Source organism: Gallinula chloropus (assembly GCF_964237585.1).
Source record: "Gallinula chloropus genome assembly, chromosome: 27".
NCBI lineage: Eukaryota > Metazoa > Chordata > Aves > Gruiformes > Rallidae > Gallinula > Gallinula chloropus.
Window position 1 is genome coordinate 4,554,744 of NC_140112.1, and position 13,539 is coordinate 4,568,282.

At 41.4% G+C, this 13,539-nt stretch overlaps 1 protein-coding gene across 2 annotated transcripts; it reads right to left on the minus strand.

Moving 5' to 3' along the window:
- Positions 1 to 207: 207 nt before the first annotated feature.
- Positions 208 to 12,926, minus strand: LOC311201484 (membrane cofactor protein-like; the record flags this gene model as incomplete). 2 transcript variants are annotated; one of them, XM_084275875.1, is made up of 12 exons in its annotated part: positions 208 to 2,054; positions 3,850 to 3,954; positions 5,670 to 5,739; positions 6,428 to 6,454; positions 6,754 to 6,948; positions 7,532 to 7,720; positions 8,522 to 8,704; positions 9,473 to 9,679; positions 10,381 to 10,466; positions 11,162 to 11,258; positions 11,487 to 11,678; positions 12,749 to 12,926. In XM_084275875.1, the coding sequence occupies 11 exons, from the start codon at positions 12,924 to 12,926 to the stop codon at positions 3,864 to 3,866; spliced, it is 1,515 nt and encodes a 504-aa protein (XP_084132001.1). In that variant the 3' UTR covers positions 208 to 2,054; positions 3,850 to 3,863. The 2 variants fall into 2 exon arrangements, with proteins under 2 accessions (XP_084132001.1, XP_084132002.1); XM_084275876.1 differs by lacking the exon at positions 3,850 to 3,954.
- Positions 12,927 to 13,539: the final 613 nt, after the last annotated feature.

The window sequence follows — 13,539 nt, forward strand, 5'->3', positions numbered from 1 at the left end:
CTTCCAAAAAGAAAACCAAAAGGCTATTGAGACTGCTCAGCAAAATTAAAACTCATTCTCTACACTACAATGAAGTAATTCTGTGCACAAACTTCCATCTCAACACTCACCACCTAATGCAAGTTTGGTACATGAAAAATCACCTTGAGAATAATGGGAAAACAGCTGCTTGCCACAGGATGAAGGAAAGATAAACACAGCTAAATAATTTAACATTTTTATTTAGAATATTACAAGTAATCTCTAGACTTTACATCTGGAAAAAAGGCTGTAAATAAGTCCATTTTGTACAGGTATTTAACTTCAGTATTAAGTGCATTTCAGCATATTTTAAAACATTGAAGGTGCCATACATAATCAAGCTAACTAGCAACAACACACTCAATTCCCAGTATATTATCATAGTGTTTACAAACAATTATCAAACTAGGTATCAGCTAGGCATTGAATAGCAAATCATTCTGTGTAGTCCAAACTCCTTTTTAATAACCAGAGACTATTATGAACTCTGACAATACAACTGCTGGGATTTTCCCACAAAGCCCTATAAAGCCTGAAACAGTTCAATGTTATTCAAATAGCCTGTTCACAGCCATGGAGAGCAGTGCCAACCTACCCCTGTAACAAAGCAAGAGGAGTTTAAAAGCTGCCTCGGCCATCGAAGTGAGGCAATTTGGTTTTTTCTGGGAGAATTGGCTCTTGTAAGCTGCCTGCATGTTGACAGCAAACTCAAGAGATTCACAAAACCAAAACCTGTCCTAATTAGGCTTTTGGTTTTAATAAGGAATTAGAAATAGCTCTTACTTTAAATGCATACTTGCTATCAATGCATGACTGAGTCTCGATTCATGGCAAACACTGTGATGGGAGCTCCTGGAGTCAGTCTTAAATAAAACACTTCATGAAACAAACAGCTACCTAAAGAGAGACCACAGCTACTGCTGCTGCCAGCACACCCATTCCTTCACTCCTGCAACTGAGCTGCTTTGGTCTTCCTTTAACATGAAAAGAGTCAGACAGGGAAACGCTTCTGTTTCTCAACAGCTATCTGATGCTAAATGCAGTATTGCAGAGCTGGATTTAGCACCACAGTCTGTAGAGAGATTTCAAATGCTATATGTGGAATACGTGACTTCAAGTGGAAAAAAAAAGCCAGGAAGCTAGATCCAGACAGTGCCCTGTCTATGCTGAAAAGCACAAAAGTTACCTTAGAAACTGGCATCAAGGCTACAGAAAAATCAAGCACCCTAAGGAACTTACACTGTGCTGATGGGAGAGACCACCACTAAGTCCTCAGCAGTCCCTTTAATTAGGGCCCTTCTATCAAGAAGTCAACAGTCTTTCTGGGACTACATCAAAGAGTGAGAAATATATGTTTTTTAAAATTTTTTCCTTCTTCAAGACAATAGAAAAAGCTATAAAACTCTGATTTAAAGGCACATTTTAATTAGTTAGATACACAGAAACCAACTTTGGCAAACAAAGAGGTAGCGTATATAAGGTCAAGCTGCGATTGCTTCAGAAAGACATAGCCTTAAATGGCACCAATCTCTTAAGGAAATTAATAACACAACATTTCAGATACAAAGAGACAATATTATACTGCCTCAACTGTGAGAAATGAACAAGAAGCACATTTGGATTTCAGTGAGTAGAACCAACAGTGGATAGTCCTCTGCAAGAAAAGAGGGAGCACTGCAGGCAGCAGCAGCTGGTACTGTGACAGTGACAGACCAGTACTCCCACCAACACAGACACTCTTGCATGCTACAGGTATTTGCTTTCAAGACCATTTCACATACACAGAACAAAGTGAGGGGCCCATGAAGAAAAGCAGGTATATATCATTTTTACCCTACTAATGATCTCCTACCACAGTTCAGCAGTATAAGACACAATACAAGATACTCATCTATAAAGACTGAGTGCAAGTGCAATCGTTTTCCATCTCTGATAGTTATTTTCAGCTGCTAAGTCCCTCCCACCCTCCTGAAAAGGTCATTCATGCTTTACACATCTTATATTCGGCAGTACCTGGAGTGCTGTCACGTTTCCTACAAACAAAAAAACAAGTCAAATCAGATTTTTACATTTAAATAGTTTTTACATTTATTCTGAAAGCACATCCTTAGTTTTTGTCATTAAGTCAACAGGTAAAGCCATGAAGCTAAATCATTACTTGTCCTCTTCCCACTAAGCAACTGCTAGACTGAGGAGATTTTGGCTTCCTTTCATCCACTAGACTGCTACAAATGACCCCAGAATAGAAGAGAGTTTGATCCAAAGGGATCATTTCAAGTGATGGATGGGCCATGCCCCAGTATTATCAAAACACTGAAAACAGAACAATTTAGAGCCTATATCAGGAAATATCCTGCATAGATGTTTAGTACGTATTTTGTAACCAGAAGCTGAATATTAGGTTGTGATAGTTTTGATTTTGTAGTCTAAGAGTAGATATACAACACTTAAGCACATGAGGATTAAAATTCTAACTACATCTGAAAATATATATATATATATATTTTCAAGTTCTTGAAAAACTCCTGTTTTGCTTTGCAAAAAAACCCCAACAAAAGCAACAAACAAAAAGCCATACCAAACTTCTGGACTATTACTCTAGGTCTCTAAGGAGCTCTAGATACCATAAGTAAAACTCAAGGGTTACTAGTATGTACACACCAGACAATTATTTTTCTTATCACTGTCAGATGTAAAAGGTAAGATGGAAATAAGAACTTTTGACTCTTTTTTTTTTCCTTTTCTCCAACAATAAGGCAAACTAATCCCATCTCACTTAGAAACAATGATATTCCTTAATTCACACATTATTTTGAAAGAATCTCCAAGCTTAGTTTTCACGTATCCCATCACAAACTTGTAAAAACTACTGAAAAGTCCCTTGTCCTCTAACAGTAAGATCAAGACTGCATTTGAAAAGATCTTTACATTAGAGTGAAAGCTATGACATTTCAACTGTTACCTTCTCAGAACTTGTGCAGTGGAGAAAGGCCGCACAAAAGAAGCTACTAGTTTACAAAAGGATTTGATGTGCAAGCTCTAGTAATGGCAAAATGCTGACAAGGAATAGTCAAATTAAGCTGCCCAGTCTTAAATGGGTCCTGTTGTAACAAGGTTGGAAGAATTAGGGTTTTGAAAGAGCTGATTTGACCCCACAGCAGGGCAGAGCCAATCGTCAAATGCATGACTACTGTTTGAAATGTAAGAGAGAAAATCAGTTCCAAACAAGCAACTCTATTTTGACCCTTTTTAAGGCTACAGAACTTTGAATTTGAAAAATAAATCACCTTTTCATTTAAAAAAGAGTTTGAAAAGACAACCTTGTTTGCACCTTATTTACTTTTCTTCTAGAAAGCTGAAAACACAGAGAAATCTGTAATTCTGAGCCACCTGTATTCTGGTTTTCTCTGAACAGATGCACACTACTTTTGTAACTCCAGTGTCCATGCAAAGGTGATTTTCAGCTCCCAAAGTTTTCTAGTTATAGAGAATTGTACTATTAGCTAACAAGAGTGAAACACCACTGGAACTCACTTCCCATCCCTGAAACAGGTGCAAACATTCTGCTGAGTACACATGGAGAGACAACCCAAAGCTAGGATGTGTGACATGGAACCACTGGAAGCTACTATTTCCAACAATGAATGACTGCTTAAGAAACATACCCTACTTTCCCCAAATTAATCAATGCTTATTATAGTCTTTCCTTAAGGAAACAGATGTTCACAGCCAGATAGATCCTACACTTCTAAAACTCCAAGTAAAGCACCGTAAAAAGAGACACTTTAGCTTCATTGCAAAAGTCCAAATTAAGTGGAAAGTGTATACCTTTTAGAGATCAATTAATTCATTTGTGTAGTTTCTTCCATCTCAGCTGGTACATTAGTTTTTAAAATACATGTTTCCTTGCAACTCTCATCAACTGTATACGAGCTGAACAGCAGAAGGGGAAAAAGGTCTAATTGAATGTCCTATAAAACTGGGAGATTAATCACACAAGAGAGAGAGGACAAGAAAAGATCTTTGCTGTAGTTTGAAGACTACAACCCAGCAAGTATGAGGCACTGGAAACACAACAGTTCACAAAGGCTCAGCTACATCAGGAATCCAGAAAACTAAATAGGAAGATCTAGGCCTAATAAACGGAGATTAAAGCAGGGTTTTCAGACAAGGAAGAGGTTTAATAGATGCTGACAGCAAGGAAGCTTAAGGAAAGCATTGGGCACAGGGAGACTTTCCATGTTGTACTATATATAACATCCTCTAATTTTTTAGATGCTTTCTACACCCTGAGAAGTCCCTCCACAGATGAAGACAGAAAGAGCTGCCCTAATACTATGAGCTCCCCTGTACTCTTACGTGGACCATCCAGACTGCAGATTATCCAAGTCATGGATGAAACACAATTACTCCAGAGCACTAAATCACTTAGCAGCACAGAGCTACACAGACACCCTGCTCACAGGGCCGGTCTGGCCCTTTTACCAATTCTGTACGGCCTACACAGAAGATACTAGGGCTAAAACTTTGCTGCTGGAAGGGTTCTCTCAAGTAGTAGTGTGTGCTTCCTTGCAAATGCAAGCCACGGGAATATTTCCTCTGGTTTGCTTTATTTATACCATCCCCTCCTTTGCTGCACACACCACAGGTAAATTCCAACAGATTTTGATGAAGGATAACTCGTTTTTGACAAGATGCTGATCATAACATTCTACATGCACCACCTCACCTGCTCTGAATTTTCAGCACTTTGCATGCTACAAACTATTTCTCTAACAAAACAGGATTTTTTTCAAGATGATAAAATAACACATCACTGCAAGAAGCAATGCACAGAGGCATTTAAATCTCCTGCCACCCCTCTGTGAAAAAGCATACACAACAATCAGTTGTTTTGAAGATAAAGTTCAAAAGGCTGTATGTGTCTCATTAAGCACAGAGGAACCCTACTACTAAGGCAGCTAATACTTTACAGTTGATTTTGCAAGTCTTTAACACAGGGACCTCCATCATCACTGCCACAGGAAGATAAAAAATTACATGGACTCACACATTAAACACTCTAGGAACAAAGCTAGCTAGCACCAGTTTAGGCCAAGGATTTAGTTGCATGTTTTCCTTGTAACTAAGCCTGTAGTATTTTATTCAAGGTGCTTCTGGTCCAAAACACAAATTGGTTGCCCAGTTTCCCCCACTAAAATTAGTACACCTCGTGTAGAAATGCAGCAGCTCCTTGGTTCACCACCAAGGATTCCAAGTTCATATAATCCACTCTGGCTCTTAAAATCTGAGACCTAGCAATGCCAGAGGGAACCCAAGCAATAAAATAACACAAGCCCACGCAAACCAATACTGCCACTGGTTTTAAAAGGTAAACTGACATGTTTTAGAGCAGGTGTGAGAAGTACTTTCCTTGGCAAATAAAGCCATGCTACACACAAGCTTAAGAACACAGATTAGCAGATACCAAAATGTAGTCAAATATATTGTTAGGCACTTTAGCTTCTCATGAGTTGCTGCGATAAGCTCACACATCAGGCATTTGAAAAAGAAAGGGCAGATGAAGCTCCAGGAACACACAGGGGTGTTAGCACTGCTTTTGCTCAGTCACTTACGAATGTGCAGTAATAATAAGTAGGCTTACTCACCCATTTTGTGAAAAGTATTTCTTGTAGACGAAGAATCCAAGGATGCCCAGAATTACAGCTACCGGTACCCCTTGAAGAAGAACGAAGAACAAACACTTAGAGTGATAAAAGATCAGCTCTCACTCTCAAAAAAAGCCTCAAAACTTTTAGCAGAAATAGCACTGTCTTCACCCCCAGTCCTATGCAACCCCCGCCCTCCAAAAAGCCCCAAACCTTAACATTTTCATGGCTTATTTCACAAATGTGTCTCCAGTGTTTTACTCGAGGCTCTTTAAGACAGTGATCACTGTTCTTGAGCTGAACTAAGATGGCAAAGTCCTGGCTTAGTATTAACAGGTATGTTAACATCCTAACATTGTTTTTTACAACAAGTTTGTAAGAAAGAGATAGGCTTACAAACGTGGGTAACAAATGCAAGGGCAGGCTGATCACTGGCACAGTTTTTTATTCACACTTCCAGCAAACTCTGAAGAGTTTATGAAAGTGACTTAGTTGTGGAAGTCTGCCTTTGAAATTTGATACCTCAGACATGAAAAAAATACACATTTTACATTAAATTCATCTATCAGTGCTAAGTAACCTGAACTTTTCTTGAACTGTGCAGATTTAGGAGTAGATAAGAATTTTCAAAATAACCAAGACTCCAAAATCACATTATATTACTGCAGTCATAGGTGACGACCAGTGGTGACCAGTACCAATCCACATAAAAGCCAGAATCCACATCATATCTTGGTCATGTTTTGTATGATACTTACCACTGATGGCAGCGATGGCAGAATCACCTAAAAATAAGAGTAAATTAGTATCACATGAGGAACACATGTGCTTATCTGACATTATTATAAAAATATTCACAAAGTTATTTGAAATAAATCCAGCACAATAGTTTATATCATACGTTATTTCAAATATTCCTATTTTTATGTGGATCTTACCAAACCCTGTTTTTCTTGTGTCCAAATAAAAAAAAGGAAGTTTGCATTAAATGATTTCTCCTGAACACAAAAGAATATCCCCAAGAAGAAAAGCTTCTGTTACATGTACTGTCATTCAAGTGGAAATTCTTGAGGCTCATACTTACTTAACTGGCACGTTGGCACTCCAGGATTCCACTGGTTTTCTCCCACATACTGAATCCGAGCTTCACCATGTAATTTGTAGCCTGTGTGACATTCAATCCTAATAAAATCCCCGACAGAATATGAAGGTTTTTGTCCATCAACTACTTGACCATGACTTATGTGTGGAGTGACACCAGAAGTTGGTTTAGACTCACCTGGAAAGAGGGACGGGGAAAAAAAGGAGATAAAAGTCCAAGAACAGAGCTGGTATATGAAACATTCAAGAAGCTGCCAACAAGAATTCCCTACATTTGTCTAACTATCAGAAGCTCAGTCCATCCTTAAGACATTTTACATCCAAAGGCTTCCTGCTTCCTAGAGGCTGCAGATACTTCTGCCGATATCAATTAGGACATTAATAGAAATGCACATCTCAGCTTCATTAGGACAAGCAGCTGCATCCAGTTATGACAAATTCTGTTTATGTTGTAACAAAATCACATGGTGCAAAATGAGAACAAGCCTGCCATCATCAAAAGAACACCTTTCAGGAAACAACTCCCACAACACTGGCCTTTGAGCTTTACCAATTTCCATAAACAAAGCAAAGGCTCAACAAGAACCCCAACTCTGCCAAAAAACCTTCCTCAGTTGCTGAAACTCCACCCCATGACACTCACTAACACAGCCCATGTGTCCCCAGGACAGACCCCTGGCTTTCAGAGAATGGCAAGTTCAACATCTGATGCAGTAACGTGCACTCTGCCCTTTATCTTACCAATGACGAGTTTTACTCACATTCACATTGTTCTAGAGAGGTCCATGTATTCAGTCCTGCACAAGTTACTGTCATCTCACCAGTGCCATCAGGAAAAGCACAGTGCAAATCACACTTTATCTCAACAGATTCTCCTCTGTCATACACAGATTTCTCTGGAATCACCACTCCATGGGTGACATGTGGGTGACCACAATTATCTTCGGTACCTTTAAAAAGTTTAGCGATAATAAACATTTCATATTTCATTAACTCACTCCATAAATATACACTGGCTTTGTATGAGAAAAAGAGATCAGCATATCTGAATACTTTATATTTACCACAGTTTTCTGTACAAATCTTACCTTCAGAAGACTAAAAGAAACATCACTAGGCATTCATTAAGGTTTTATGATTTTATGATGTGGTAGCTACGCAATTCATATTTGCTTGTTAATTATTTTTGTAAACTCTAGAATCATTTCCAGGTGCCTCATCAGACTCATTCATTACAGAACACCCAAACATACTCTTTGCAGAAGTGGTTCTCATTCTTGGGAGCTTATTAGTAGAGCATTTGTGTAAATACATCCCTCACTGTAGCCTACAACAATGTTCCCTCTCCCTCCAGCACACAGAGGAAGAAGAAAGGTTACTGAAAGACCACTGCTATGTCCCAGCCCCCACTTAATATTGCCTGAACAAAGCTAACAACATACTACACACCATACATCATGCATGAGAGAACACAGACACATAATGATTTTGGATACTCCTAATTCTATCGGAAACACCTCTTTTCTCTGTGTTTACACATGAATTCACTAGAGCAAACACAGTACTATTATGCTGCAGTAGCAACACAGCATGCCCACACCACAAGTTCTATATGCACATCTGTAACCCAACTCACTGTCACCCAAAAACTCTCAGGAGTCACTCAGCTAAAATTTAAGATCATAACAATAAGACAGATTTGCAATATTCTCAAGACAGAAGAGAATCTGGATTCTTATTTAAAGGCTTACTTTTCTCACAAGTTGGTTTTGCAGGAAACCAGGTGCTATTTTCTCCACAGGTGATCATCTCTGATCCGATCAGCATATAGCCTGGATCACATTCAAACACGACTGAGTCCCTATATCTGTAGGAAGGTCCAAATCCAACTCTTTTCCTCCCATTTTCAACTGTCGGGTTATCACATTTGACCACTGAAACAGGTAAAAGAAAAACAGCTCTGAAACATTTGTTACCAGTATATTTGCAACAGCCACAGCATCCTTCTACTGCTCATAAGGTTCCTCATCTGATTGCTCAAACTCTTTTGGAGGGGTCTAGTAAGAAGGTTACTCTCTTGAAAGTGGAGAAGATCCTTGGTTAAAGCTACTGAGTTGTAACGTTACACACTCATAAGAAACCATAGTAGTTGATATAACCACATTCCCACTTCCAGAAGACACTCTTCTGTACAGTGGCAGACTTTGAGGAAACAAAATGCTACTGATTAGGGTTCAAATGACAACATGCAAGCACCTGGTATTTCTCCCTATGCCTGCAAAGCACAATTTTGTACTTACTTTGCATTAATTTCTCCACTTGCACAGCAACTGTGTTTAGAAAAAGAGTTCTTCCTCACCTTTTTACTGTTCATAATCTAGCTTCCACACTCTTGGTCTCTAAACAACTTGTCTTCAGCAATCCAGACTTAATATTGTCTTAGTTCCTTCACTTTGTCCTTGTTGCTTCTAGCAACAGCATGCTCATACATATATTTTTCAAGTTTTAACTTGAATTTTAGTCCCATTCTATGCCATAATCAATCAATATCCATAATGCAGTCGCTATGATCTCCAGTGGAACTGTACAAAATTCAGTACAAGAGGATCTAAGTCCACTCCCCCTTCCAAAAAAGGGACAGATAGTGAAGTTTTGGGGTCACACAAGCTATGATAAAACGATACATTAAAAATCCCAACAACCTTTACACTGTGGAGGTGGTCCACTCCAAGCTCCATTTGAGTCTGCATCAGACAGGCAGAAAATAGTATGTGTGCCAATTAGTGAGAAAGGATCCTGGCCCTTTGGTACACTGTTACACGTGTAGGTTACTGATGACTGATACACATAGCTATCTGCTTCAGTGTAGTGCCCGTTGGCTATGCTCGGGGGTGGCTCACAAGGAATACCTAGAAATAAATCACATCAATTAGTTGACAGAATTTTTCTGTTACTTTGTTCATCTAAGAAATAGCTAGCCTGGATTTTTCAAGTAATTTCATTTAAAATATGACAGATAAATATTTCTAAGACAAGCTACAGTTGTAACAGAGAGTTACCGACGGTAATTTATTACAGAGAGACACAATTTCAGTAAGAGATTGCCTTTAACTGAGATGAGCTAATTACCAAAATAACTGCTAATTATCAGTGGTCACTCTTCAGGCACATCGTGGGTAGTTCCAAAAAGAAAAAGAAAAATTAGTCCTACATTATCATACTATCACAGACTGGTCTGGGTTGGAAGGGACCCCAAGGACCATAGAGCTCCAACCCCCCTGCCACAGGCAGGGACACCAACCTCCAGGCCTGGAGCTACACAAGGTTGCCCAGGGCCCCATCCAACCTGGCCTTGAACACCCTCAGGGATGGGGCACCCACCCTTTCTCTAGGCAGCCTGTTCCAGCCCCTTACCACTCTCTCTGTAAAAAACTTCCCCCTAATATCTAATCTAAATCTTCCTTCCTTCCTTCAGTTTTAATCCATTCCCCCTTGTCCTGCCATTGACATTACCACCATGTCTATTACTAGAAGGTTCACAGCACAGCTGTCTCTAAATGAGTTAAAACCACCTGAATATAAAATTAAACCACAGTAATATTTTACTTACTTTCACAGAGAGGAAGATCTCTATTCCAGTCAACGCCTTTATCCTTAATTACACAGGAAATTTCACGAGTTCCACGCAATCTGAATCTACAGACAGGCAAAAATTTTTAAAGAGGTAAAACTTAAGAAATCTCTCATTTTCCCACAAACAGAGAGAAACATTTACATAATTCTGTTCTTTGATTATAGAGACATGACACACCAAGTTTTTGTTATAATGAGAGTGGAATCTTAATCTTATTTTGCTAACAGTCTCAACTTTGAAAACAAGAGAGAATTCAATGAGACTGAAGGAACTGATGGAAGTCTCACTGGTTTAAGACGTGTACCTTTGAATATTAACACTCTGGAGTTACTAATACTAAAGAAATAAGCTGTTAATAGGAAAAGGAGGAAAAACCCTTGAGAGAGGTTAGTGTTCTTGACTTAATTCACTATACACAGACAGGTGGGTCATTATTCAGTATAATAACAACGTGTGATGAATATGTGTATTTACTCCCTCAGCCATAGGAGCATTAAAAGAAGGCATCAGAAAACACTGTAGTTGTCACTCTACAGAATCTCACTATGAAGCTTAACCCTTGGTTGATGCAAACAGCAAGTAAAACCTGGAATCAAACCAAGTTTAGCTGTAATTTATTTTGCTCCAGGTAGAATTCTGGAGACGTTTCAAGTTAGAACTCGAATGGAACCCGGGGAAGAAAATTTGGAGTTGATTCAAAACTGGTCTAAACAGAGAGAAGTGGAAAAGAATTCATCAACTTCACAAAAACACTTACCCTTCTTCACAAGAAAAAGTAACTGTTGAACCAAATGTAAGACTTGGCACATTAACAAATCCGTTTTCTAAGTCTCCTGGATGCCTACATTTTCTTTCTAGGAGGAAGAGGAAAGAAAATAATATAAATCTACATATTTGTAGTTATATACGAAGACTATTTATATAGTCTGTAGTCTGTGACCAAGTCTTCGGGTCTTAGTGTCATTAGCATTTTTCAAGCTTTATAAAAGAAATTCATACAGAACACTAGTTCTTGCATGAAAATCAACTATAACTGTTAAACACCACAAGGGAAAAAGCAAAAGAGCTCACACATAAGTTACCTCTACAGAATGGCTCTACAGGTGACCACTGCAAGTCTTCCTCACACGTACGAGCTCTGGGTTTCCCAGGGATTAAGGTATACCCTGGTCGGCAAATGTATGTCACCTGGGTTCCAATAGGAAAGCTCCCTGTTGCACTGAACGTGTCCTCGAGCTCTGCATACTGCAGCCTATCCGGTGGCAAACACGTGCCTGTCAGAGTAAGAGGAAGGAAAAAAGCAATACACAACCTTGTCAACAAGAGGCATAAGGACACAGAGAGCAGACTAGCTCAGTAGGTTTTAAGGACTCATTGGTGAATGAAAGGGGTGCCATTCTTAAAAGCCAGAGCTTTCTGCATAGTTAGCTAGGTTTCAATTCTTTCATTTATATTTTAATTACATCCAACCCTGCACTACTACAAGTTCATTTGTTTTCTCAAGTTCTTTAGCTGTTTCCACCCAGACAAAGCATCTCCTTCCAGTGCACAGCTCTCGTATGTTTGCTTTGTTCCTGGAGGTAAATAGGTGGTTTAACCCACTGTGTGCCCATCTGCAGGAAAAAGCCTGTTCCTCACGCTGCAGGACAAGCCAGCCAGCTCTGCTCGCACAGGTGGTTCCTCTTCCTGAGGCACAAGGCCAGGCAGATCAGAGAGGGGAGTTTAAAACCACCTGCACCGCCCAACAGAGACACGCGGGCCCAGGGATGTTCCGAGGCACCGTTACTGCTCGAGATGGTAAAACTCCGTGCTGGAGGACCCAGAAAACCACATTCAGGACCTTGTAACCCCGACGCAAACGCCAGATCCGCTTTTGCAAGACTCGCGCGCAACGCGGACCGCGACCGCTCAAACAATGCCTGTTAATTTCCTTCCCAATCTATTTATATCGCTGCTTACAGATCTGCCAGGACGTTAAAAGACAAGCCAGCCCCAAGCTCAGGGCAGGCCCACCACAGCCAGCACCCCCACCCACCACAGCCAGCGCCACCCCGCTCCGTAGCACAACCCGACCCTTCTCGCACCCCCACCCCCACCTCAATCCTCACCCAGGCCGCTGCGCTACCCCTTCCGCCACCGCCTAAAGCCATTTCCTCCGCCTTCCCGAGCGGCCTCGGGAAGGCCGCCGGCAGCCCAGCGGCACCCTCAGAGCCAGGGGAGCGGCGGCCCAACTCTCTCCCTTCCTCCCTGTTGTTCTCCGCGCCGGAAGGCCGCGGGAACTCGGCGTGCCCTCCTTCTATCCCCCGCCCCGCCGCGGAGAAGCGAGCGAACCCCGGTTACTCACCCTGAGCCCGTGTTTCACCAAGCCACGACAGCACGAACGCCAGGATGAGGCCTGGGCCCGGGCCGCAGGAGGGCGGGCGGCTCGACTGCCTCATGTCCCCGGCGGCCCCAGTGGGAGCACCCGCTCCCTGTCCCTCGCTACGGCGGCAACGCAGACGCAGCGCGGGGCTGAAGCGCATGCGCGCTACACGGCCCCGCCTCTTACGATAACAGTGACGGCTGCCATGGCAAGGCCCTTTCGCTCTTCAAACAAGGAGAGGGGGCAGAGGCGGGCGGGGGTTCTTATATGGCGTCAGCGCCGCTGGCGGGGCTTGCCCTCGCTCCGGCCTGAGGAGACCGGACGTTTGCCAGGGCAGAGTCCTCAGAGAGCCGCCCACGACTCCGGGCACAGAGGAAAAAGCTTTGAAGCACGTTTTAATTAGGGAGCTCCAGCGCCAACAAAGGCTGATAAAAAAATAAAGGTGTTTGTGTGGAAAAATAAAGGTACTTGTGTGGAAAAATAAGGGTGCTTGTGTGGAAAAATAAGGGTGCTTGTGTGCCAGTGCCAGCAGAAGAGCCCTGCGCAGGGCTGCTGCCCCTTTAAAACACAACCCGTGTGTGCTGCCAAACAGAGCAGTATTCGGGGTTTGGTTTTTTTTATATTGAATATAATTAAAGATAAAAGCTGGCTGCAAAAGGAGAGACGAAACCTAAAGCTGCTACTGTGCCATGTTCAGCTTTTATTAGGTGAAGCACTCAAAGAGGAACACTGCAAAGAAGCGTTGGTGACGCTGCAGGCAGGCAGGGAGCTGC